At 39.3% G+C, this 27,630-nt stretch overlaps 1 protein-coding gene across 2 annotated transcripts in view; it reads right to left on the minus strand.

The window, feature by feature from the left end:
• Positions 1-16,359, minus strand: part of zgc:172282 (leucine-rich repeat and fibronectin type III domain-containing protein 1-like protein) — a 69,922-nt gene extending 53,563 nt beyond the window's left edge. For both annotated transcript variants that reach the window (XM_046389634.1, XM_046389633.1), the window contains exons 1-6: positions 15,941-16,359; positions 14,471-14,622; positions 13,961-14,214; positions 13,569-13,812; positions 13,239-13,396; positions 11,661-12,041 (exon numbers count right to left, since the gene is read on the minus strand). In XM_046389634.1, the coding sequence (XP_046245590.1) occupies positions 11,661-12,041; positions 13,239-13,396; positions 13,569-13,812; positions 13,961-14,214; positions 14,471-14,622; positions 15,941-16,133 (1,382 nt within the window). In that variant the 5' untranslated portion in view covers positions 16,134-16,359. The remainder of the gene's footprint in view (positions 1-11,660; positions 12,042-13,238; positions 13,397-13,568; positions 13,813-13,960; positions 14,215-14,470; positions 14,623-15,940) is intronic.
• Positions 16,360-27,630: the final 11,271 nt, after the last annotated feature.

The raw sequence follows: 27,630 nt of genomic DNA on the forward strand, positions 1-27,630 counted from the left end.
CTGGCTTAATGCTGAACGGAGTTCGACTGCAATACTCAATATATTGGATTCACTGAAAATTGCTTAGACTTGTCTTGTTTACTATTGATCCTCGTCTTGATGATATGTCTGATGTTCCATTTGATGTTCTCAGGCTGTGTTTTTCAGGCTGGTTTTTCTTTAGTATTATTATTATTTATTTAATACCCCTTTCAGGGTTATATGACACAAAGTATGATAGTGTGGTGGAAAATCAGAAGGGATAATATGGCTGAAAATAATTATTATTCTTCCTAGCAGTCTGTGAGCACAGTTCCTAAACTATCCTACATGAATTAACAAATTAAAAATAAAATAGTCAGTTAATATCCTTGAAGAATAGTAACTGTATATTAATACAATATATTGTACAATGGCTATAATCAATAGTATATTAAACAATACATTTCCAAACTAGCTATAGAGTCAGTATCACTTTTGGTTTAAAATGTTTATGAAAAACCCGCAACCAGATACAAAAACATTTTACAACTAAAATTACTGCCAATAACAGGCAAGAGAAAATGGAAAGTAAACCCACTGGCTCTGTCACACGGCTATACAAAATCCCACTTACATGGAGATAGAGAATTTATAGTTTTTTTAATCTAAAAGACATGCAATGTTCATGTGGGAACGCATTCAAGTGAGGAAGTGGAGAGTGCAAACATAATGTGCGAATTAAATACTTTATGGAGCCACTTCCTTAGTCACAACAACAGTTTGCACTTTTTAGGTGCTAACTGAAGCTTAAGTTTTTAAATGTCATCGGCTTTGTTCATTTTAGTCATGCACTGCCCTGACCTCACATTTACATCAGAGCACTGGGAACATACTAGTGACTCTTTTATTTATAAGTTAAACCCGTGTTATGAATTCCTATTGATCTGAGTAATCATTTGAGAGTGCCTGAAAATAATAATGTTGAGGAGTCAATGACTACAAAAATGACTAAATAAATGAAAACCTTTTCTTAAATATTGATTGATTTGACATTATGGACTATGTTAGGATACTGTCACCTCTCACAGCTGCTGTCACATCAGGAAATCTGAAGGCAGCTTAAAACAGATAAACCATACTTGAATATTAAGCTTGTGCAAGCACATGATGGAAACTCAATCATTAATGAAGAGTTTGTTTACTCATATTTCACTGAGTGTTGTAGGATGCAATCCATCTAACCGTCTCTCGTCTCTTATCCCTACTTACCATCCAAATCCCCTCTTCTCCTTTACCCTCATCCTCTCCAATTTCTCTTAGCTCTGCTCCACCCCTTCCTGCCCCACAGTCTAGATGCCTAACCCACTGCCTCTTTCCTTTCATCCTCTCCCCTCCTGCTTTACTCCTTCTTTCTTCTCCTCTCATTTACTACTCTTCTCCCCCCTCCTCTCACTGCCCTTCCCTCACTGTGTGTTATGTGTTTTTTTAATTACTCCTCCCTGCATCCATAAAGATCTACCATGTTGGTGTGGGGCTGTAGAGGGAAGAGGGTAGTAGACGAATGACACGGGGAGAAGAGGGGGTTTATTCGGGGCATGTCAGAGGATAATTAAACATCGATTTGGGACAATGATGAAAATGGCAACTAGACGCCAAACAAGGGGATTATGGGTCAGGTTGCCGTTGGCATTTTGCTGAGCTCTGCAAATATCCAGGGAAGAAGAGAGGAAAGGGATGTAGCACAGGAAAGAAAAAAAGGGAAGGCAGAAACATGGAGGGCGAAGACATACAATGAGCAAAAGAGAGTTGAAATGAGGTAACAAAAAAATCAGGGACAGTGCAAAAACAAAAAGAAAAAGAGAATTTGGGATATTTGAAAGTGATACAGATTGAATAAGGGAGTAAAAAAAATATACATAAAATATAAAATGGAGAACCAAAAATACTGTAGACTTAGGAGAAACGTCGTGAAGAGAGAGGAAAGAATCAGGCCGACATTAAAGAAAGAAAGAAGACATGAAACAGACCATGTCTTCAGTGTCTTTGAACTTAACCTCTCTGATCTGTCTCATTAGTTCAGCAGTTAATTGGCACAAATACAGCAGGTACCAGTGATGCAAGGGTGTTTATGTGTGTGTGTGTGTGTGTGTGTGCGTGCATGCGTGCATGTGGACAGTCATTTGTCATTAGGCCCTTAAGCTCATTAGTAAGTATGCAGTGAATAATTCAATTAAATAAAAACGACCTACAGCAAAACTAACTTCTCACTGTTACCATGTGGGTGCGGAAACATGCACACGAGCATGCATGACTGTGTGTGTGTCTGTTATGACTGGGTACAGATACATCACTTTGGTGGTTTCGTAAGTAACGCTAGAATAGATATACCCTGTTTGATACAGTACTCAATGAATACTTCACTCATTACACAATTTGTAATATTCTACTTCATGCGCACAATTGAGTAATATTTTTAAATGTAGTAAATATAAATATAGTATAACAGTAGGGACATCCTAGGACTCAGATAGTGATTCAACACGAATGTTTTGTCCACCGGAGGAACTAGATGCTGCTCACATCTGGAAGTGAAATCATCAGCGCAAAACAACCACTATGACCAGCTTTAGTCTTAACATGCTGGTATCAGCAGCGGCCTTCAGAAGTCCATCTAACAGGCCTCTTCTGCATGTGTATAAGAGCATGTAAGCCAACACCATGACAGCTTCTAAAAATCAGTGCATGTCAGTGTCCAACGCACTAATCGGAAGCTTAAACCTACTGAATTCTTCGAAGTTGTTACTGCGTGAAGTTGGAAGTGCAAGGTGCTACCGCACACTACGGCACAGAGCGATGGTTTATGGTTTATCTTTATGAGCGTTAGGCTGATAATATATTCTTTCCAATACCAAGGTCAAAAACATGAGGCCAGGGCTCACTCATTAAATTGTAATTTGGTGCACAACGGGGCTAACCAAGACTAACTCATTATCCATAGCACTCCATTTACCACAGAAGGTTTCTGTGATGTGTTCATCCCGTTTTAAGCACAGCTGATTTACCAGCTAAACTGCAGCAGTTAAAAACTGACAGGTGATGTTTCTTTAAGTTGTAAATGTGTCCATTTGACAATAAAGCCTAACACAGAATCGTACAAGCATTGATCATTTTTTTCCAGTGAAGCAAAAAATTAACAATTACATAGAATAAAACATCTGTGCTTATAGTATCTTTCTATCTTTTGCACTTGAACACATGCACGCGTTCATCCTCACACACTCTAATAACAAGACGTAGGTAATGAGCTATGAACACAGTTACAACCTACCATTACATATCCTGTATATTTCCCTGCTGTATTTACATATTTAGCTGGAAAAATTAAATTATATTTAGTTATTGTGCAGTAGGCGTTATTTTCATACAATATGTGAAAAATAATGCCTGACAGTACACTTAAAATGTGAGCACATTTTCAGTGGAAGTAAAATCTCACATACTTTTAGTGTAATACTATCAAAATACTATAATAAATAATAATATAATAAAAAAAAAAGCTGAACAAAGGAGTCTAAAATATTAGTAAGTGCTTCATGGAAAATAAAGATGGAAAATGGAATATAAAGATTTAAGTAATATAAACGGAACTGCTTGACATTTTCTTCAACTATAAAAAGCTGTTCTCTGTTGTTTCTAGTAGTATCTAACACACCCGTATTAAGCTTATAAGCACTTACACTTCACATGCTGTCTGTTGTGCAACCACAGAACATTTACAGCCTTGTTCACCATAAGTAATCACATATTTAATAAATATGTGGGGAAAAAAAATCTTCATTACTAACATCACTGATTTCCTCATCATTCTTGTGGAATTACATAAAATGCATGAAATGTACAGCTGCTCATTAAAGGCAGATTTATGCTTATTTACACATTTTTTTTTCAACAATTTCACAGCTTTTATTTGGACCTATGAAGTGAGGCCTTTACTCTATATGCACATTATGCATGCTCAAAAATGAACAGATGCACATAACACACAAACAAGCTTTGTGGTGCATCATTCGAAAAATATATGTAAGCTATATGTACACACCTGCTCACAACACTCACACACACGTGCACACTCACACACTCTCTTTTCCTCTTCCTCTTACTCGAAACAGAGTCGCCCACAGGCAGAACACACCGCGGCTCACCCAACTTTGCTCCAGATGCTCCCATCACCTGCTCCAATGCTCTCACTCCACAATACCCTTAAACGACCCACTAAATGGCAAAAACACACACACACACACACACACAAATAAATAACATTTGTATGCCTATACTTTAGTCAGTTTAATGATGCTTGACAATTTTCTATTGCTATCATACCAAGTAATATGATGGGTTTCAGCATTCTATATTGCATGTGTAATGTCTGTCATATTCGTTCAGAGATAATACTCTACAGTATTAAAAAACAGACAATATTGTGGAAGAAAAATAGCTCTGTCTCTCAGGGCTAGAACAGTGATGACTGAGTTGGACAAACACTAAGACATGAGTGTCAAAGCTTGTCATCATCCATGTAATGATAGAGTACAAAGACTGCATCTGCATTTGCTAAAGCACCTTAAAAGGAGAATAGCTAAACGGCATTAGAGCAGTCGTCTATTGCTGCTGATCTAGGCATTATTAATGCATGTTTCCAGTCACTGCATCCTGAGTTTGCTGGCCTGTGTAGATTTTTATACGTCTATGAGTCCATTATCCAAAGAACTGCAAACCATGGATGATGCAGAAAAGGTACACAGACGAGAGGGAGAGAGAGTTAGGTCACAGGTAGTGATCGGCAGTGTGTGTGTTGTGTTTCTGTGGGTGTATATGAGTTTCCGTGTGATTGAAAAAAGGAACATATTGACCTCTTTCTGCCCTCGCGTGGTGAGGAAAATGTGAGGCGAGCAAAATTCTTTGGGTCAACCAGGTCACACACAAACACTGCCACAAAACAAACACACTTCACACACTCAGAAAGTGTATCCCACGTACACTCAACAATGTAGTCACTCATACCCAGACAAAGTGGTTTGAATTTAGGGAGGAATCGAGAGGTGTGAGTTTAAAAGTAGGTTTTGAAGAGATATCCATTTACAGGAAGCATTTGTCTGTGTGTGTCATTGTGGGCTTATGTGTGTATGATGCCTTGTATTGATGGCAAAAGGTTAATGCACTGTAAAGGCATCTTAGAATCCACACAAGAATTTGCTGTAAGTGTGGATTTCATGTAGAAGGGCTACATGAAATCTAGTACTGTATGTCTGAAGACACAGCACACTGTAAAAAGCTCAGTGTGACTAACTGAACATGTTAATTTTGTATTTTGTTCAAGCCAAAACATGATTTTAGTGATGCTTATTTCAATGACATTAAACAAGTGGAAACAAGAGAGCAGTCACACCACTAGCAGATGATATACATGAGGCTTTAAGGATCAATGAGACCAAGTGACTTGAGCATTTTTTTTTTTTTTGCAGTACAGTAGAAAAATATTACACACTTACTGCAAATGGTAAGACTGTTGCAATATTCACTAAAGTTTGAATCCTTCTAAACAGGATGCTTTGATTGACAGATCTTAACACTGCCAAGTCAGACTCTGCTCACATTGCACTATGTTGAGCCTGACCACATCCATTAGGTGGTGGATTCTGCTTTATGATTATGACTTTGCATATCTCTGATATGCCCTAAAGTCACAAGTTAAGTCCACATAACCTTAAGCTGCAGAAACACAGAGCCTCTTGTCAAGTCAGCGGATCCTGTTCATTTTCTATGTACAGCAGGAGAGCTGGCCGTGCAATGCATGATAGACAGGCCAGTTGACGTACCAGTCGGCATATCTGAATTTGCTTAGTCACAACTCAACCTCAACTGTTTGCAAATAAGTCAATCCAGCACGAAGCACCTGGCTTGCAAAACTGTAAAAGCTGGTTGGTTCTGATAGTTTGTTATCCAGCTGCCATGCCAGAAGCACACAATCCAAAACCAACTCCACCCAACAATAGCGGTACATCTATCCAGTGAATTGCAATGTTTATGTGGTAAGTTGGTGGTCATTAATGTCATTAATTGGCTGTACCTCTGGAGAGTTCAGCCGCCACTCGTAAAACGAATGGTGAAATTTACACTGTTTCAGCTATCAAAGTGAGAAATAAACAGAGGTACAGGTTTGGTTGATCATTGTTGTACACATATATTTGCATTCAACAAAAGGTTGAATTGCTGTGTTATAAAAGTCTGAAAAGAAAGTCTATAAAAGTCTACCAAATTTGCACACATGTCTGGTTGGTTGAGTCGCTCATGTGAGTAAAAATCATTTTCTGAAGCTGCAGAAGGGGCCACTTTTGATCCGTGTTAAGCATCACCATGGTTACAGGCGTCACTCACAGCAAGAGGTGGACTGGTGACGAAGATGGACACTATCTACCTGGTCATACGCACTGTGCTCATTTTGTGCTGTCTTGTGTAATTCATACAACGCATCAAGAGTCACTCTCAACTGAAAACATAACTGTCATTTCCAAACACTGACAGAATGAACTGAATGAATGTTGCCCAAGATAGGCAGAGAGGGAAAATGTAATGCGTGTATTGGGGCGGTTGGACCACATAACAGCCAAATATGAACACTTGGCGATACATCACCTTGGGTCTCTCTGACAGAAAGTCGTAAATCATACTGAAATGAGAAAAGTACTTTCAGTCTTTCAGGCAAATATAGCTCTGGATTGGGTTTACTCTGTTCACAGAGTGCAAACCCAGCTAAGACAGGCTTGTTTGGCTAGATAAGGTGTTATCCCTGGTGAGCCCTGTGGTAGAATCCTTCCAGACTTCCAATGACAGATCAGTATACAGTATGTAATATAGAAAAACAGAAAATAAAACAGGAAATATGACAAATTTGAAGAAAAGCAGACGTAAACTGCTGTGCAAATGAAAATTTTGTCGCAAAGAGGCTTTGTAAGTTCCTGATGTGTGTCTGAAGGTTGAATCCAACCTAAGCCAAAAAAGACAAATTACGTCTGAAACATACTTCATACTTCATGGTTTCAGAGAGAAACTTGCAATTGGTGCTCTTGGTACATTAACAAAAGTATTTAATGACAATTTAATAACAATTTATAAAAATTCCCACTACCCCCTGTCAGCCAACAGTACTCAAAGTTTGGTTTCAGTTTGGCAGTGAACAAAAAATAAAACAGGTTAGGAAGAACGTGCAATTTTGTCAATTTTTCATTTTAGTTTTAGAAAACAGCGGCTGATTTCTTTTGGCGATGGCTTGAAAACATCAATGAATAAAGAAAAGCACTAAAGAAATTACTTTTATGCCTTGTTAGTCTCTGCCTTTTGACATAATTTTGTATCTATGCAGGAGCGTTCAAAGTATGGCAGAGGCTCATGGGTCACTGTGTAGTCTCACTTTAGAGAACATGAACACACACACACACACACACACACACAATCTCACCCAGGCTCTCTCTATTTCTGGCAGAGGAGACGTAAGGAGGAGGAGAAGCCTCATGCTGAGCTCTCTTACAAGTGATGGCTCTAAAACTGACATTGGGTTGTTGGTTAATACACGGCTGCCAGCTGGTTCACTGTGCACACGCATAAACACTGATGAAACATGCTCAGGTGCACACAAACACACTCTTGAATAGCCATTGATTATATTAGTCAGGTGGTTTGAAGAACATGTCTCAGACACAGGGTTAACCAAATCACTGCCAACCAATGGTTTCCAAGTACATACACACAAGGGTACACGCACACACACTCACACACACTTGGAGCTATAATGGCATTGATCGTAAGTAGTCAGGGGGTTTTGAGACTGCGTCAGAGAGCCCTCTATATGCTCTGAACTCCTCAGAAAAGACTATACTCTAGACTATTGGTCGTCTCGCTGAAGTGGAAATGGTTCTAAATTGAGCTGACTGCTAAAATAGAAGTTAAATAAAAAGGACACCAAGGACAGTGCATAGATCAGAAGATGCTCTGATCTGGATCCTCTGACCAGAGTAATTTACTCAGTGAGAAAAAGAGGAAGAAGACGACATAGAAGAAAAAAAAAAGATTTGTGGCAGTCATTATGCCATAAATTTAGAATGTATTCTTTGTGTCTAAACAGCTGGAAATGAATTAAAATGTTGATTAAAACAGTGTGTGACAGATAAATAAGTACAAATAAACACTATATTGAGACCACCTTTAATGGTAGTGTATAAGAACAGTTTTTCTTCGAAGGACATAAGAGATATCTTTTCTGAATGTGTGTTCGAAAACATGGTTCAAATGCAGCAACATGTCAACTAAATCACATGTCGAGCAAATGTGTCAGCAAGCAGGTCTAAAATAGAAGCCAACAAAAGCCATTCTCAGCCCCACATCCATGTTCTATCCTCTGTAGAGGTTCCCACCAGTGCATGTGGCGAAGCAAACCATTTCCACTTTCTGATGACGAGGAAGGCACACTATTAGATTTTTTTCTATCTGCTCAGTTTATTTGTATTTATGAAGCTTTAAAAAGTGTGATGCAGATCTGTTACAAAGGTATGCTGCTTGACAAAACAGCCATAAATGGAAATGACCGATATAGAGCTAAATAAGTGTATTAAGTTCAAATGACCTCTCCTTGCCTCACCAATACGCTCCCGCACACACACAAATCTCTGCTCCTCAGCACTTTGTAGCCTTCCACACCCGTTCTTCCCCATCTCTTCTCTTTTCATGGCATTTTGCCTGAACCCTCCTAATGGATATTGACCAAAGAAAGACAGAAGAGAACTGTACACACACACACACACACACACACACACACACACACACACTCAGGGCTGTTTTATTTATTTATTTTCACTCAGAAGAGAGCTGGTGCAATGACGATGCCTTCTAATGGATGTTAATCTTTCAGGATTCATGAAGATCAGCCATGATCTTATGTGATTAAGTAAGATTGCAACTAATAATACTCGTGACATATTTTCAACATAAAATATGTTTCTTCGTAACAAAAAACTGATGTTGTTTGCTCATGATGGAAATAAAATAGTTCATCAATTTAAATATTCATCAATGTATAGTAAATGTACATTCTTTCAACCTGGATGCCTATTTATTAACCAAGATTGTCACAACTTTATTGGACAGTGTTGGTGATTGTCAGTCTGCATCATCAGGACCCAAAAAAATAAGTAAATAAATAAAAAAAATTTTGTGACTGACAAAGAAATAACTAATTGTAAGAAACAGTAGTGTTATTAGACTGCAAATCAACCGAATGTTATAGAGACTAACAGGCAGAGACACAGCAAAAAGGAGGCATCTCGTACAGCAGTTTGGGGCTTCTTACTGTGGGATTGCTGTCACACATGTTTTAAAGGACTTTAATGTACTGACAAAGTAGGCTTAGGATGCAAGCACAGCAGTATTAACAGCTTTTAACCCTATTAATCTGGGCAAATACCTGTGCTAATGTGCTAATGTGTTTCCATGTCTTATACAGATCAATTAGCTAGGAAATTGCTTCCTGAACAGATTTCATGATCAGCAGATGGATCAGTTAGCACTTAGTTTAGCTTTTTTAGCTGTTGCTCGGTTCATTGACTTTCACACCAAAAACAAACCTCTCCACGATTCGACTACAAGCATGCTAGAAACCAACCTTCCTTGGCAATTTTGACCCACTTGTTTGTTCCCACACCTGAAAGCAATTACTGTATTTTTATATGCTGAAATGAACCGATCCTGAAGGGAAAACCCTCCTGGTTTTGATACATGTTTACATGCCTTGACCATAAAAGAGTATGCTTGTACCTGTGGAGCCGCTGTGCCCACTAACTGCATCCAGCCCTGTAGATGGATGGCTGCCACGCTTAGAATTATAAGAAGCTGCTTGTCTGACATAGTTAGCTGAACTGTCTGAATAAACAGATGTCCTTTCTAGCTCAGAAGTAACATAATAATCGTTTTCCAGCAGAGACCCCCCATTTCCCTATGACACTGTCGACTTTTCACGAATTAAGAGGAAATGTCTGGTTGTCCTGTGAGCATGGATGAAGTTGCCATATTCAATCACAGGATCGTCTGTCACAAAAAACAACAAAATAAAACAAAATAAGAGACCATTTCAGCTGATCAACAGCAAAAGGCCAAGAAAAGCTAACTTGTTCATCAGAACGTTCTGTCAGGCAGTTTTAATTTATAGACATATGTGATTTACTGCTGTAATCACAGAAGACAGAGGGACATATTGGGCCATTTTATTTGGACCTCTGAAATAATGAAATAAATAAGTATTTTGCTGTACTCAGCTGTGATAATATTAAAGCCACCTGTCACTCATCGAGGAGGTTTTCCCAACCTGTTGCCATGACAACTCCACAAAATATGAAAAACTAAAAATAAACAGGGATTTACCAGATTTTCTGAGGCAATAATGTTGCCAATGCTTTTGGGGTTGCACAGTCTCATGCATAGGTCAACAAAAATGACTAAAACACTTACTTTAGTTGTGTGACATGACTTACCACAAATCTAGAATTGAATGGCTACAATCACACTACTTAAAATAATAATAATAATAATAACAATAAAAGATACCATCCTTTGAACTGTTCTTTTCATCCATGGGAATTCTTTGTGCGTTCACTGGCATTTATTTTACATATGGGGTGACAGCATAGTGCATGTTCAGTAACATGGCGTGCACACAAAGCAGATTTGGTTCAGACAGCTATTAAATTAGACCTTTCTTTCTTTCTCCATTAAAATATTTACATTGCACTAAATGTTTTAATGGTTTGATAGTCACTAGTTTAAGAAGTGGCAGTCTGTCAAAATCTAACAAAGTCATCAGAAAGAGTGAAGAAATTCTCTTGTCAATCCTAACACAAAATATCATATTTATAGAGCCTTAACATGAATTCCATCAATTAATTAATACTGCAACAACATCAGACCATCAGTGCAGCAACAAAACAAGCTGTCAGACAAGCATTAAGACTTGTTCAACAGCTATACTTGTCACATTTGGCCCAGGCTTTCTTGCGTTCACCGAACCCCAATGGCTCTGTTCCACTGCAGATGTCTTCATCATTTCAGTTGATTAGACTTTTACGACTGGATGACTGACTAATCTCCACTTGTATCATCTATCATCTGCTCTCATCATCATAGCAGCGGCTGATGTCTTATGATTAACTTACGCACAACTGCATGTGCACATACACACACACACACACACACACACACACAGAAAGACATGCACAGTCATGTTTCCATCACTTTTGGGGACATTACACAGGCTTACATTAATTTCCTGGATGCTTAACCACCACCTAACCATAACAATAAACATTACTTGCCTAATCCCAACCCTAACCTTAACCTAACCTTAAAGCAAGTTTTCACCCTAATATTTAATGATTTATGTTGTGGGGACTTGCATTTTGTTCCCATAAGTAAGGTGGGTCCTCACACACAACCTGACTGTGTAAACAGAATTTTGTCCCCACATCTACAGGAATATGCCTCCACAGACACACACACACACACACACACACACACACACACACATACAGGTACAGACATGTTTTTTCATCAATTTCACAGACAGAGACAACATAAATTGATAGTGTAGACAGACATACCTGTAAACCAGAGTGTCATCCCCAGAGCTGTTGTACTGGACCTGGAACATCCTGACTCCAGATGTTGGAGTCTGACTGTTCCACCTAATGAGGGCAGAGTTTCCCGTCAGTTCCACCAATGAGACCCTCCGGTCTGTCCCTCTTGTCTCGTTGTTCGGCAGCGCAACCTTTGAGGAGGTAAGGATGTCAGAGGGGGCAGGTTCTGAAGACGGGTCTCGGCTGCGGCTTGTGCTGTTAGCCAGATGGGGCATTGGAGTGACAACTAGCTCCACCCTTCCTGTGGATTCACCTGCTGCATTGGAGGCGATGCAGGTGAAGTTGCCTGAATCCTTGAGGGATGTTGCATTGATCTCCAGGCTTCCATTAGGGAAAACCAAAGTTCTGGAACAAATTAAGATATATAATAATATAGTAAAATCAATCAATAAATATAAAAAATGTGTGACAAAATAACAAACATGAAAGGGGATCTATAAAAACGTTCAGGCAGAAACCTTTCTTTCATTCCTAATTCCTTTCCCGCTAGTCCTTTATATTTATTTATTTATTTTCCCCTTCCGAGTCACCCCTGCTGGCACCTAAACATTTAGATCCAACTGCAATTCTCAGCAGTGGAAACCTGGGTTGGCATAGCCAGAACCTCATGTTAAAATGAGTCAGGTACTTTTCCTCTCCATTCATTTCATTGAAGGAATGAGAAAAACATAATCTATCATTATTTTGTAAGTTTAAATTTATGAAGTAATTCCCTTATGGTTCATACCACCCAATCAGGTAAGACACCCAATTGTCAACCGCAGAGGAGTAAATTACTAACCATTGTTCTTCTTACTAACCTATTTAGTCACAACTGTACTTTGATGTCTGCAGTACGTGATTCTGATGACAACTTCTACCATCAGCATCCATCCAGACTCTATCCAGAATCAATATATTGACTGACATGCTGAGGGGATCTGCTGCTGGGATCCTTCATCCCTGTGATTTCAGGCAAATTCAAGTCTTCATTTTAATGAGTTTTGTCAGTGTAAAATTATGTCAAGTGTGTGAGAAAGGAATTAAAGGGCTGTGACAGTATATTTCAAAATATTATCAATGAATTTATAACCGATGTTGTACGTTGTATATGCAACAACATAACTAAAACCCACAGATCTGACACGTATGAGACCAGATGGAAATGTGAGAAAGGTTTAACCTTAACAGCTACCTTCAAAACCTGATTCAGAGTTGGCCCACACGAGTCATATGCCTACGCCTTACCACTAGCACAGCCAAGATAAAAATTATGTGAGACACGCTGTCTTTTTGACTCTGTTGCACATTGGCACATAGCTCTGAGTTGGAGCAGTGCAGGGAAGGAATATTCAAACAGTCCCACTCTTGCACCTCCCGACTAGGTTGCCAGGTTTCTGACTTAAAGTGGAACAATGTTCTCAGAGGAGAAGTTATATTCCCTAAATTAACACTTTGCCTTTAGCTTTAAGAAAATGTACAATCTAGGCCTCTGGAGAAACATATTTTATTGTACAGTTAATCCAACATGATTATAAAACTGTATAGAAAGAGTATTAGTACCTGGATCCATTAGATATGAGTCGCCCTTCAGGGCTGATCCAGTGAACTTCAGGCTCTGGGTCGCCATTTGCTTTGCACTTCAGACTGGCAGGCTGCCCTTCCATGGCCACTGTATGAGGTGACTTGCGGGTCAGAACTGGTGGGTCACAAATAAATTCCTATAGGGCAAAAAAGAATAGGGTCATACTTAAGAGATTTTTTTTTTTTCAAAATCTGAACTATTTTCTGAGATATTAGGATTATTATTTCAGGTCTGTCTTGGTTGTAAGGTACTGTTCCAACTTTTTTATTAGTTTCCTGACTGACACAAATAAAAATTCAGAACGTCACCTCCTCAGGTATAGTCCAGAAGTACTTGGCACTGAGGTCAGGGGGAGAGGCGCATGTCTCCAGGTCATCTTCTCTGGTCAGTCTTCTCAACCACAGAAGTTCACAGTTGCAGTGAAGGGGGTTGCCACCAAAACTCAGTACCAGGGAAGAGAGGGGCGAGCCTTTGGACTTAGCATAAACCGGAATTCTCAGGAACAGCGGGTCTGGGGGAATTTTCTTCAGCTTGTTGGATGTCATGTCTAGCCTGTGAAAGGACAGGGGAGGAAGAAGTTAAGGGATGCACAAGAGGAGAGAGGGGAAAGAGAGAGCAACAGATATTACCACAAGATCAACAGCAGTTCATCTATATATTATCTCTCTCTACACATACCCCCATTCTCTCATTTTTTTACCTGGCCAGTTTGTGCAGGTTGGTGAAAACCCCTTGGGGAACATTTTCTATGAGGTTATGATCCATATTTAGGGTATTGACATTGGTTAGGCGCCCAATCGTGTCCCAGGGCACTTGAGCAAGGTTGTTGTAACTGAGGTCGAGATCTTCCAGTGTAGACAGGAAGTCATCAAAGGCATGAGGAGATATGGAGTGGAGTTGGTTGTTGGCCAAGATCAGATGACGAAGGTTGGTCAAGCCTTTGAAATGGTCATCCTAGTTGGTGCAAAAGTGAAAATGCTGTGAGTAGCATTACAATGATATAATTATGAAGATACTATATCTTTGCACAGCACTGTTAACTTTATCTTTACATAACTGCAGCTGTGTTGTTCAATTGTGAATATCCATTAGCCACCCATCCAACATTTAGCAGTGAGGCTTTAAGGCTTATAGGGCTGTTTATTAGTGCAATGATTGTGACTATTTATTCACATCTCACATCATTAATCCATCCATCCATCCATCTTACCTTAATCACAGTTAATCTATTTGAGTCCAGGTGGAGTGCTCTCAGCCGCCTCAGGTCACTGAAAGCTGAAGGGAGAATCTGACTGATGGTGTTTCTGGACAGGGTCAGATGTAGCAGGCTGGTCATGTTGGCAAAGTCCTTTCTTCGGACAGCTGGGAGCACAATAAACAATAAAGACTTCATCAAGTCCTAAGCGTCCAGGTGCATTACAACAGTAGGGTATCAAGGACAAATAGAAGTCAGGAGATACACATGCACTAAACAGATTTAAAAGTACAAATGTTTGCCTGTACACAGAAAGAGGCGTTTTAACAAAGATGGATGACTCAGATTTCCAATGTAATTTTATAAAATCTTTTTCCTGAGATGGACAGGGAGAACAAGTACAGGGAGAAATTAAGTATTTAGATAAATGTACTCAAATAATGTCTGTTTTTTCTTGCTGAGCACACTGCCATGATCACATTTGTCAAGGCAACCATTTCACTGATGTCACATGAAAACCATCCTGCTTTAAATTTAGACTGACCATGCCTATGATAGTCCATGCCTAATCTGCCACTAGCATTCAGACCTTTTACTCTATGATATCAAGCAGGCTATGCTTTTCATTAATTACCCTAAAAATTTTCTTTTTTGGCAACAAATACTAAGAACCTCAGTGGACAGCAGATCTTGTATCCTCTAAAATAAATCATGTTTTGCACATGGTAGTGCGAAACTGAAAATGATTTGGATGTGAATAATGTGACTTAAATAACTATAGCTGTGTGATTTGTTAATGTTGCATCAAACCGTCTTTCTGAATACTGAATACTTACTGAATACTTTTTTTTTTTTAACTTGTCTGTCTTTTGTTTTGGTGCAAGCCTGGAAAGATAAGGTGGCTGTCTTGGTTGGAGCTAATGGGAATCCAGATTAAAATGATAAAATGATAACGCAATACTTCAGTTCTTAAAAATAAGTGCATTTCAAAGTATCCAAGAGAACTCTTTGAAATAAGGAAGGGATGAACCATGAATGAGATTTGTTAGGCTGAACCACAAAATGATAAAGTTTGAAAGTATGGAAGTTAAAAAGAAATAACCAGACTCATAAGAAATATTACTTATTGTCTTGTAGAGACCAACAAAAAGAACCATGACTTGACATTTCCATACAGTACTTATACAATCCATTATTGTATGTTGATACATTCACATGTATCATACTCACTCTCAGTGTCCTTTTAATTCCAGCAGCATATTTAAACTGTCAGTTCACTGCTCATTCTTATGCTTATGCCTATGTTACTTTTTCAGTGTTTAGTATCCAAACGTTTTTGCTACAGCTCAGTATTATCAGGCCTATGTTAGTTCAGTGTCTACATACATCTGTAGACACTAAATGTAAGTTTTCATTTTGAGGAAATCATTTAAAACAGTGGTCGCTCATGATGAAAATACTGGACCAGACTGGCAGATGTGCTACCTGTGATGAAGTTCTCTTGCAGTCGTAGCTCCACGGTGCGTCGGTCAATAGCAGCGGGAACAAAGAGCAAACCTGTCTTGGAGCAGAGGATAGCGAGCGACGGAGAAAGGCTCTGGCACATACAACGTTTTGGACACGGCTGTCCCCTGCATACTGCTGCCAGCAACAGCAGAGAGAACCACAACCGTTCCATTATCCTCCACTGGGAACAGGGCAACTGGAAGACAGAAGGAAATGTGAGCAATGAATTAAGTAAATGCAAATGTAGCTTAACTCAAGACAAGGCAACTGGCAAAAAAGTGAATCACTGCTCAGTCACAAATTAGTGATTTCCTATAAGCATCTATGAATATGTAAAGTCATCTGCAGACTAAACAAAATGAGAACTTCTTTTTTTGATATTTCATAATTGCTTTTAATTTGAGGCATTTGCAGCACTTAAGTGACACAGAAGAGACTGTAAGTCACAGCAAGTGATTTAGAAGTACAAATTTCCTTTTGAAAGCAAGACTGCTAAATGTCTTGTTTGGGAAAACAACAATTTTCAAATTCTACCTTTGGTGGCATGATGGATAGGTTAACCTGCTAACGCCAGCACACTTAGCTTGTTAAACATACTGTAGCTCTGCTGCTGAGGTGACCAACAAAGGGCAGTGCTCTACAACAACCTCACTTCAGCCTTGATAAAAGCAAATGAGCTGATCTAAAATTGATATTGCACACACAGTTTTAAAAGTATCATATAACACCAAGCCAAGTTTGCTGAATCTTCATGCTGACCCTCAATGAAATGGTTCCCATCCATACCCTGTTTAATACTCGTGTCCCAAGCATGTATTCAAGACGTTACTTTTTCAAAACTGAAAACAAAATAGACAATTACCACTTTCAAGTACTGCCAAGACAGTCTGCAAATTACTGGACCAGGGTGTTATTTGTACACTTGTTTCAATGATTGTTCTGCAATACGATTTCAACTGCTGCAAATGTGGTTATTGAGTCATCATTATAATCATCACTGACAAAGACGTCAGGACCCAAAAGAAAAACACCAAGCAGGCAAGTAGAAAGAAAAGCAAGCTTCATTAACATAAAACTGAAATCCAGACTAAAAAAACTGAGAGACAACAATAACAGAACAAGTGAGCTCGAGCAAAACACAAAAAGAAAACCAAGTAACCACTGAAAGAGGGAAAACACATGTTCTCAATACAAAGAGGGCTAATCAGGGAACAGGTGAAACCAATCATGGCAATCAGAAAGATGAAATCAGACAAAGACAGGAGGTGAAAGGCAAAACATGAGAAATGAAGAGAGAAACCTTTAAATTAAGAAAGGAATTAACTAAACTGAGACTCACTGGGCTATGAAATTCAACCTGACATTTTCAAGGGGCTGTCATGCCCAGGAGGATTTGTGAATTTGGTCATTTTTGAGATCTAATCACAGGGGATCATCTTTCACATGCGCCTCATCAAAGAGGGTTTTCCTGAGCATCTTCAAAATGTTGGTGTCCAAAAACAGTCCAAGCTGAAACCCAACTTCTGCCGTTTGTTTTATCTTTAAGCCATCTTTATGCCATCTGTGTGTTACCAGAAGCACTGAGGATCAAATACCTGTCGTAATTTTTACCAGGCAGTGAAATATGGAACCATATCCACTTCTGAACATGACACAAAACTCATGGTGTGATACATATGTGCACTAATGGGCAGTGCTATATTAGTCCACCCAGTTTGACCACCAGGCTAATCAATAGCATTGAACTTGTATTCAACAGGAGGCCTGGGCACAGTACTACTTCTCCTTGCCCGATACTCCTAAGACCCACAACATTTTTTATCGAGGGATAGAAACGCTTATTGTCTAGTGAAACAATCTGCCAAACAAAGAAATAAATCTGAATCTGAATCTGCCAAACAAAGAAATTAAAGTGCAATCTCACAAGCCTGCTTAAAACTGATATGTCATTTGATACTCCTGTTCTCCATCCTCCCACAATGTAAAACAGTAGAGTAGAAAGACTGGTTTCTTCTGTCGATTCTTCTGTCTGCCTTTCGATTTCAATATTTTTCTCTATCGCTCTTGATAATTGATTCTTCCTTACGACATTCCTTCCCTTACCACGTATCATGTTATACACCATGTTTTCCCTCTTCAGTCTTTACTCACTTGTTCATCCCTACATTTATACCCATGTGCCATGTATCCATATACTAACAACCTGATGTAATTTGCTAGCAATTTCTCAATTATCTCATTATATCTATCAGTTTGCCCCTACCCTCCTGCATTTCACTTTTTATGATTAATTGTGTAGCTGTCCATCACTGTCTGTAATGGATTTTCTTTCAACCCAAGTCATGGCTGGGTTGGCTTCTTGACTTCTTCACTCTCAGCTCTTCTTCTCTTTTTCCTCCAATCTCGAACCTTTATTTACACAGCGTGTTTCTTACTGAGAATGTACGTCTCATTTCTAATAACCCCGACTCCAAGCTCTTACTTTCATTTTCACTCGCTTTCTTTTGTCATCTGTCTTGCAGCCACCTCCCTCAGTCTCCCCATGCTCACATCATGTCCCCCCGCTATCATCCTTCCCTCACCCCATCTCACACAGTTTTGTTATGACTTCATTGTACTAGATCTTTAATGTGTTTATGTTGCAGATATTGGTATCAAAGGTGATTTTAAATGCATACTAGCTTGGTTCACCCACTCCAGCTTGCATGTGTACAATCTACAAGTCTACAAAATAATGTCTATTTCATTCTAAACATTTAGACACACCTCACTTGGTTCTCCCACACATCCAGACTATATTTGTTTTTGAGGCTATTCAATTATGGCCATATGGGTTTTTCTGTGTAATTCACTGAGGATGATAGCGATCAGTCACCCACCATTACTCACTGCCATGCTTGTTCAGCTATGGAGAGTTAATAACACAAGAGAAAACAGATCCAAGCTGCCTGCCCTTGTTACCAGTCAGATTATGCCATTATAGTAGTTGGCAATCAATTGAATGACAGTCTAATGCTCTATAAATGCTAAGTGTTGAGACATCTTTGGTGCAGAGCTTGACAGTTCTGTCCTAACTCAGTGAAAGTCCACTTGGTTTCAGTTGTGGTAATGACTGGCTCTTTATACACCTACATGCTCAAACACTAATAGAGCATGATAGTCTGAATACTGGAGAGCTGAAAAATGAAAAATATGACTCAGCATAGATTAATCATGTGGCAGACCAGCAGGAATAACACTCCAAGAGATTCCAAGAACATCTAAACAAAGAAAGGTGACATGACTGTGGTGATGTTAGCTTTTTGTTGCTGTATTTGTCGATGGTGTAGCCATCTGAAAAAGGCTGTACCTAATTCTCACTTGAACTTGAAAAGCCACCAAGATTTGCCTGAAAGTTGCTTAATTAGCCAATTTAAATTTGCACAATTTCAGAACATTTCATTTTTTTGTAAGGAACATTTGTATCAGATGAGGAGTGCTGGTTAGAGCACAGTTTAAGCTTTGTCTTAGGAGCCTTTGATATAACTTGAGATCTTGATCATTACTCAGACTCTGTTGCAGTTAGATTGTGGTGTGTCTTGGACTAAACGTCAGTGGTCTTGACTGTGGTTTTCTTTGTGTTTTAGAATCAGGTCCCTTTCCCAGGGCCCATATGTTGATAGCATGCAGTGGCCTAGAGACAAACATGCTTCACATTAGTTACTATTGTCTCACAAAGTGGCAACACATGTCCTCCATGGCACTCATTGTGTAGCAAACCACACTGATGCATGACAGACCATGTAATTCCAATCATATGCAGAAGTAAATCCAGGGGTTGGAATTTGAGAATATTTCTGTTAACCATATTGCATTCATGCTCAATTTTGATTTCAATCAAGAAAACTATTAGTAAGGAAGAATGACAGGTGACTCAGTCTTAACAAAGCTCCTACGTTTGCAGGATAGAGGAAAACAGCAGAACTGTCCAATCTAGCTGTTAAAACAAACCACCACTGCAATCGCCCACCAAACGCCAAATGTTTAGACCATCACACCAAGTGTTATGATATGATCAAAATATATATTTCTGATACACTTTGAGACTCATTGTGCTCAGTGTCAGATTAAATAAAATTGGGTGTAATGTTTTTATTTTATGTCTGAAAGCCAGACGTAATAGACAAAACACATCCAGCATCATTTTTCAGTAATTACACTGGAGAGCTCGGCATTGATATTCATTCTTTACAAGTGACTGTAAAAGCTGTCAGAACAACATCGGGGATGTCTCCAGCAGTAACAAATGTTTATGTTTTTATGTTTTTTGCAAACACACACTGTCAGTGTCTTTGTTTTGCTTGACAGTACGATCTCGCTTTGCATTTGTAAATCAATCAGCTTCTCCCAGGCAGAGTATTATTCAATGTGTTTAGGGCAGATATTGCAGCAGAAAGGAATGCTACATTGCTAGAAAAGTGGAAGATACCCTTTTGAAGAGAATAGTCATTAGTTATGGGAGGAAAATGCAAGAGATGCATAAAGCACTTCAAACACGGTTATAGGTACCATTGCTATGGGGTAAATGAAAACACTGCCACAGTTTAAATTCTTTTTGGCTTCAGTAATAGTGAAGGGCTCTGCAGAAAGCAGTAATTACCAACCCATAGTGCAGAAACACCCCTCATGTCCATTTTCTAAATATCGACTCCACCGGTGAAGATTAAAGACAGCCTTTATTGTTACTTTCTCATACTGTGTTGTTCCTCTCTGTTTCACATCCAATCAGTGATAACAAGGAGGTGTCTTCAATAATGTGTTTATTGTAAATATTGCTGCACGTAATGCTGCAGTGGTTACCCTGTCTGAAGAAGTAATGAGCTTGAGTCATACCTCGATTAAAGCAGAATTTATTCTGATTAAGTGTGTGTTTCGTCAGTCAGAAGAACAAAATGTGATCAAAGTACCCAAAAGCTGGCTAACGCTCCTCTGTTTCACTGCATGCACAATGTACATACAGGATAATGGAAGACAAACAGAGAAGAGCATTCACATTAAAGAATGTGAGACCAAAAACCAGAATTTAGCTGTGGCCAGACTTGTCCAAATGGAGTAGTTGTAAAATCTAAAGCTAAACAATCTTATTACTGCCCTTTCTAAATCAAAGGAATCCAGTTAGAAAGGCATCGTGATCAGCAGAGGTGAGAGAAAGGAGGACAATAAACTAGAATGAGACATTAGAAAATACTTTGTAAGTCGCTCCACAGTGTTCACCTCAGACAAGCAAAAATATCTCCATGCAAGACATTCTTAGTCACTCGGTGACTTGGCCCACATGCTCTGCTAATACCCCAGACTGAGGGAATAATGAGGATCATTTTTCAAAATTAAATCATACCAGGAATGAGTTCAGATCCTGCCCCAAGTTTGCTATCTCTGTCTTAACAGGGTAAGTCATAATTTCAACCTCTGAGCAAGCAAATGTCATTTCATTTTTTTAATGAGATGACATTTTTTTCTTAATTGCTTATTGAAGGATACCTTTACAATGACATCCCTAAGTGTCTCCTCCCTAGTCTTGGATATGTGAATTTATGCCTTCATGAATTTCAAAAGAATCTAATTTACTGTAAGGGCCTCCAGTGACAAATTGTACTCTAACTGGCAACCTTTGATCTCACAATCAGTAAGGCTCAATCCCATTAAGTACCACTCAAGGTACATAAAAATAATATACTGCATGTGTCAAAAACATGCTACACAAGCTCCTGTAAAGTTGTATGTAAGTTGTTAGGGTGTAATACAATCCAATGCAATGGCCCTGAAACGAGATTATTACCATGACAATGTAAGTGTTTTCCTTTTCCAGGGGACGAAACAATAAATGAAAACATTAATAAGTGTCTCCACATGCAACCTTACTAAAGGTGTTTGAAGATTTGGAGTTGGCTGTGTGCCTGTCAGTGACAATATTGGTGTTTGCATATGAAGTCAGGTCAAACTGTGAGCGATAATTACTTCTGCAGATGTGTGATTTTTATACCCAGCAGTGTTGTGCTGTTGGGTATGAAATTGCCGCTGTAATATTTTGGGACTGTGAATGTCATTAAAACCAGTCATCATTAAAACTAAAGTACAGTGGATGATTTGCTGTCAAAATCTGCACTCGATACACAATAAATCAGTTGTTGGGGCCATAAACATTGATTTAGTGCACTTTTGGCTCAGCAACAGTTGATAGATTGTTGTTATATCACCTTCAGCCTACTTCTGCAAATCATTCATTAGACCATAATTGGAAATAATCCACTAATGTGATCTTTGCACTTGGTATCAGCAATTCATTAGTGTGTGCGTATGTGTGTGCATGCATGCTCTTGTGTCTTATGGGCGTGTGCATAATTCCAGCCCTTCACTTACGCTTTGTCCAGCCTGCTTTTCCAGAGTACACTGCACCTCACGACGATAATGGATTACCCTGTCAACTTTCTTGCAGAGCCACTGCAGTCATATGTGTATAATTTACTGTATCTGTACAAAAACATGCATTCGTGTCTCTATGTGCATACCAAGAGCTTATCATATTTGCCTCTGGATCTTTGAACATGCACTCATGCAGCTGGGTTCATGCACCCTGAAACTTCTGTGTATGTGTGAGAGTGTATAATACATACATTTGTGTGTGTGTGTGTGTGTGTGTAAATCTGTGATTGGATGTGTGAACATGTGCTCCTGTCTTTACTACATACAAGTGTTTGTAAGGGCTTGCTTGCTGCTGTGTATAAGTGCTTGCTTATGTATCCATGTTTACAAGAGAAGAGCTGCATATATTATGGATCTGTGTGTGTGTGTGTGTGTGTGTGTGCGAGCGCTATCTATTTCTGCAGAGTCTAGTCTTGCGAGAACACTGGGTTATTAACGACTTTGGAAGCAGCATCATCCATCTGCTGCATACACACACAAACATACTGCACTGTACACAGTCACTCACACACAAACATACACACTCCAAGTTCACTTGAATTGGACATGGTATGAGTGCTTGTTTAACAGAGTCAATGTGTATGGGTATGCGTGCATGTGTACTCATGTGTGAGGCTAAGTGCACAAAGCTGTACTACAGCTTAATCTGTGTAAAAAGCTATGGTGATTAATGGTCAAACAAATACATACAGTTTCTGCTTTTATGTCAACAATATCTTAACTGTCATTGAATCAAAACTACACCTTGTATACACACTTCATCAATGATTATGTTTTACTCCTTAAATGGATGGAGGTAAATAAATAAATAAATAAATAAAGGTAAATAGGGAGTGAAATTGGGAGAAAATGAATAAATTGCTAAATAATGAAAATGAAATCAAAGCATAGGAAGGCATGAAATCATAAGTGAACAGACAAGTGGAGACCAGGTTGAGGCAAAGTCATGAAAAGAGATAATTCTAATGCAAAAACAAAGTACTCTGTCAAAACCAGTGGTGAAGGAAAAGCTTTTATTGGCCACAAAAAAAAGCCAAAAAAAAAAAAAACAAAAAAAAAACTTGGTGGGGGCCTGTAACTTAGCAACAGCCAATGACACATGGATGGTAACAGTGAGGAGGTGGGAAGAGGGTGTGTGTGTATGTGTGTGTGTGTGCGTGTGGGTGGGTGTAGTGAGAATGTGTGTATGGGTTTGTGAGAAAGTGCAAGAATGGTCTGGAGATCTCACAAGCAATGAATCTGGAGTGTTGCCTTCAGAGAGGGTGAATGTGGGGGAGATTTAGAGAGAGAGAGAGAGAGAGAGAGACTGCACTTGCACTGCATAGAGATTGCAGTAACAGTGTGGAGGTCCACGGTTTATTTTTATCCAAGATGCACACTGCATCAAAGTGTCCTTGTATTATCATAAAAATAACAACATGTGCTGCATTTATTCACAAGAGCTCTAACTCAGAGGGAGATACCATGGGCCCATTAAAGTAAATTTTAATGAAATAAATACAACCATTAGTCTAATTTTAACTCTCCCAATAATTTGGGGAAACTCCCAAAGTGTATCCAGACTCTCTCCAGAGTCCCCCATCATAGGAGTGAAAGCATTTTGCTTTCTTATCATGCCAAACCTCATATCTGTGGGACCAGTGCTGCAGACTCTTCACTGCTCTCATGGAAAGTACCGTATTTAATAAATCCAATGAACTGAAAAACTAACATGATTGAAGTAAAGTGTGTGTCTTAAGAAGTAAGTTTAGCAACTCACTTAGAAGTGAGAAAAGAGTTTAGTGACATCTAGACCACAACAAAAACGGTCTCCCAGAGGTGGACTAAGCGACCTCAGTCTCCAACATTCATATTAACACAGATCGTTTGTTACTTTTGCATATGATTGAAATAATCATGTAACTTATTTTTAGCAAAGCCCTAACTGCTGCATGTTGCTGAAGCTGTAACTGCTGAAGTGGACAGCCTTTTCCTCCTCAAGCTTGTATGTCCATACAGCAAAAATATCTCCAGAAAGAAAAAAAAAGAAAATAGATGAATTAATGCCATGATAATCTGACACGTAATTTGACTGGAAAGTTTTCTTGACCTCTTGACCATGAAACACATCTGTTTTAGTTGCTTTAATGTAGTAGTTTTAGTTTAGTTTTAGTTGTTTCCATAGAAGTATAGAGGTTCTTTCAGTTTCAGTTGCGATAACAACTGCTACCTGCTATTACAGATTGCACCAGTTGTGTTTCCCCAGCTAGAATAGACTATTTTATATCCGTACATTCATGACATATAATGCCAGGGTTGGGGAAAAAAGACTCATTCTCACAAAAGCAATCCACCAGAAAACATCTAGGCGGGAGATAGGTTAGGACTAAATTTCTCTCAACTCTTGCAGAACCCCACCATAAATATTTGATAGTTATCTTTTAATCATTCCAACTGATGTTCTGTCCCACGCTTAGACCAGTCTTTAGCTGGAGGACAGGGGTACAAACCCCTGTAGCAGCAAAGATGTGCTCCGCTGCAGTGTCCTCAAACAGGAAACCAGACCTCTTTGCTCCAGCGGTGCTGCTCAGTAGCCGACCTTGAAGTAGAACAAGAGAGGAGCAACTTACTTAGAGGGGATCAGTGTTATTATCGAATGAGGTGCACTGCTTACCTTTTGAGATAAATGGGAAAAATGTTTGCTGGTTCACCTTACGATGGCAGCAACAGCCTCAGCTATAACTCCAGAAGGAGTGTTGTATTATACCTTTCAGAGCAAAGTACCACTGTTTGGGTTAAGTGGCACCTTATTCTAGTTTAATATTTTGTTTAATGTTTTCAGAAATTATTTGCTACTTGTAATCATACATACATGTTGCAAAGCTCGAGTGATCAGAATGTGAGGTTTTAAACTGAAAGTATGGATATGTGACCCTCCACAACCATTGCCATTAGACACATTATGTAGATCATGTGGGTCAACACAGATTCCATGTTTCATGTTGGTGTAAATGAGTCAGCAGGCATTATCCAACCTAGACCTGCAACCTTGATTTCAGCATAGGTTTGATACACAGGGGGAATGGGAAGGAGTAGCTCAGGAAGCACTCCAAAAGCTAGAACACTTTACATGGATCAGAAAGAAATGCAAACATAAGAAAACCAGCTTAGAAAAGTTACTAATTTCATAGCTGAAAGCACCCTTTGTTGTCTTTTCCAGTCATATTTGAGGAAAGGTTGGCCCCATTGTATGATGCTATCAGCCAGAAACATAAAGGTTTGGGCAAGCAATGTGCACTCACAGCATACAGGAGATCGTCTCGCTCACATGAGAAGGACTCTCAAGACAGGTTTCCAAAAACTGTAACTGCACCCAACATTAGCTTATTCTTAAAAAATTAAATACAAGGCAACCCCCAGGAAACAACTATAATGTCAGAAAAATACTGTTATTCTGTTGTCGTATTCCTTTTGTTATGACTGATGTTGCATCACCTGTCTTGTGGCTTGCATTGTGAATTTGTGATGTTGTTGTTGTTGTGGTAGTCATATCAGAGTCAGTGTTATTATTTTGTTGATTAGAAGGGCACCGTTGGCTGTCCTGCACACACACATAAACACACACACACAAACACACAGAGGTACAAACAAATACACATATGCACACAGGCTCTGGTACACAAAGTTACCCAGACAGACCGTCATCTCCGATGTAGACCTGATACACCTCTGGGATCTGAACCACACAGACTCACACACACACACACACACACACAGAGAGAGAGAGACAGAAGCTGTCTTTCAGAGATCTGAGCAGAGAAGGGAAACAGACGTTTGCTAATGGCTCTATTGTTACGTGACTCCTTCACTCTCCTCTCCTCTCTCTGTTTACTTCTGTTTCTTGCTGTTTCACAATCTGTCTCCAATTCTGTTTCTTTCGATCTATTAATCGAGCTTTTCTTTTATGTCATTGTCACTCTTTGTTTTTTTCTTTCTGAGTTCTTTTTCTCTGTCCCACTCTGTATCTTCTTTCTAACACTCTGTTCTCTATCTGTCAGTACAGCAGATAATGAGGTGATTGCGGCGGCTAGTGTAGTGCATCAATGCTTGTCGTGTGGCATTCCACTGTAATACTAACCACGGCCTCCGGTTTACTGCAATGCTAACCCAACACACACGCACACACACACAGACACAGACATGCCCCTGCTGTCACGTCTCTTTTCTCTGATACAATTCATCTCTTTTGCTTCCTCGCTTCCTTTTCTAGTGATTCGACATAATATTTTAATACATGCATACATACATCCCTCTCATCACTCACATGTTTCATTTGGGGCCATCTCTGTTAAATCATTCTTGCTTTTCTGCTTCAATCAGGCGATTGGATAACCTCCAGTAACAATTCCTGCCAGCCTCCGCCCTTGCAAGTGCCGTATTGTCAGCTCCGAACATCAATAATTCTTTTTTTGAACATACATAACATAAGGCTCTGCCTGTTGGGTTGTCTAGTTCCTACCTCCTGTCTGCCTAAGCATTATTTCAAAATGATTATAGCTTTTAAAAAGCATACAAACAGTATCTGCACTTTTTTGCACCCAACAAATGTCACCTTGTAGACCCAAACTGGGGACACTGTGGTTATAAACATGACATTGTCTGCTATTTGTCCTTCTCCATTTTGGGGGGTTTTCTAGTGCAGTGGAGGGAAATACCAGCGAGTTGAAGCACAGTATATGTCAATGTGGGTCTAAAAAGAGTGTAGTCACTTTTACTCACTTTTAAAGTTCAAGACGGGTAGCAAAGAGGTAATCATAGCACAGGGAAATTGCAAACCAGAGACAAACACAGCAACAGCATCAACATGACTGCGCTGGGAGAGCAACCAAGGCAGTCGAGTGAATATCAAAATCCAGAAGCTGTTTGATGATCAACTGTTTGATATGCTGGAACAAGCACAGTCAATTGACCTTGAACAAATTATAAACTGTACAAAGCTGACTGCACTATGTTAGCTTGTAGACTTGAATAAAGGTTGAGAAATGGGAAAAATCAACCGACGCATCCAAGTGGTCCGATATGGTGGCTTTGCTTTCACCTTCCTATGTGTGCTTTTTCCCGTTTAAACCTGCCATGAGCAGGTTTCTGATACTGTGGCCTTGAGGTTCAAGGTTTTCTCTCTTGCCTCCCTCCATCTATCCCATCTGTCTCGCTTACACACACATTCA

Source organism: Scatophagus argus, chromosome 5 (assembly GCF_020382885.2).
Source record: "Scatophagus argus isolate fScaArg1 chromosome 5, fScaArg1.pri, whole genome shotgun sequence".
In the NCBI taxonomy this organism is placed as follows: Eukaryota; Metazoa; Chordata; class Actinopteri; family Scatophagidae; genus Scatophagus; species Scatophagus argus.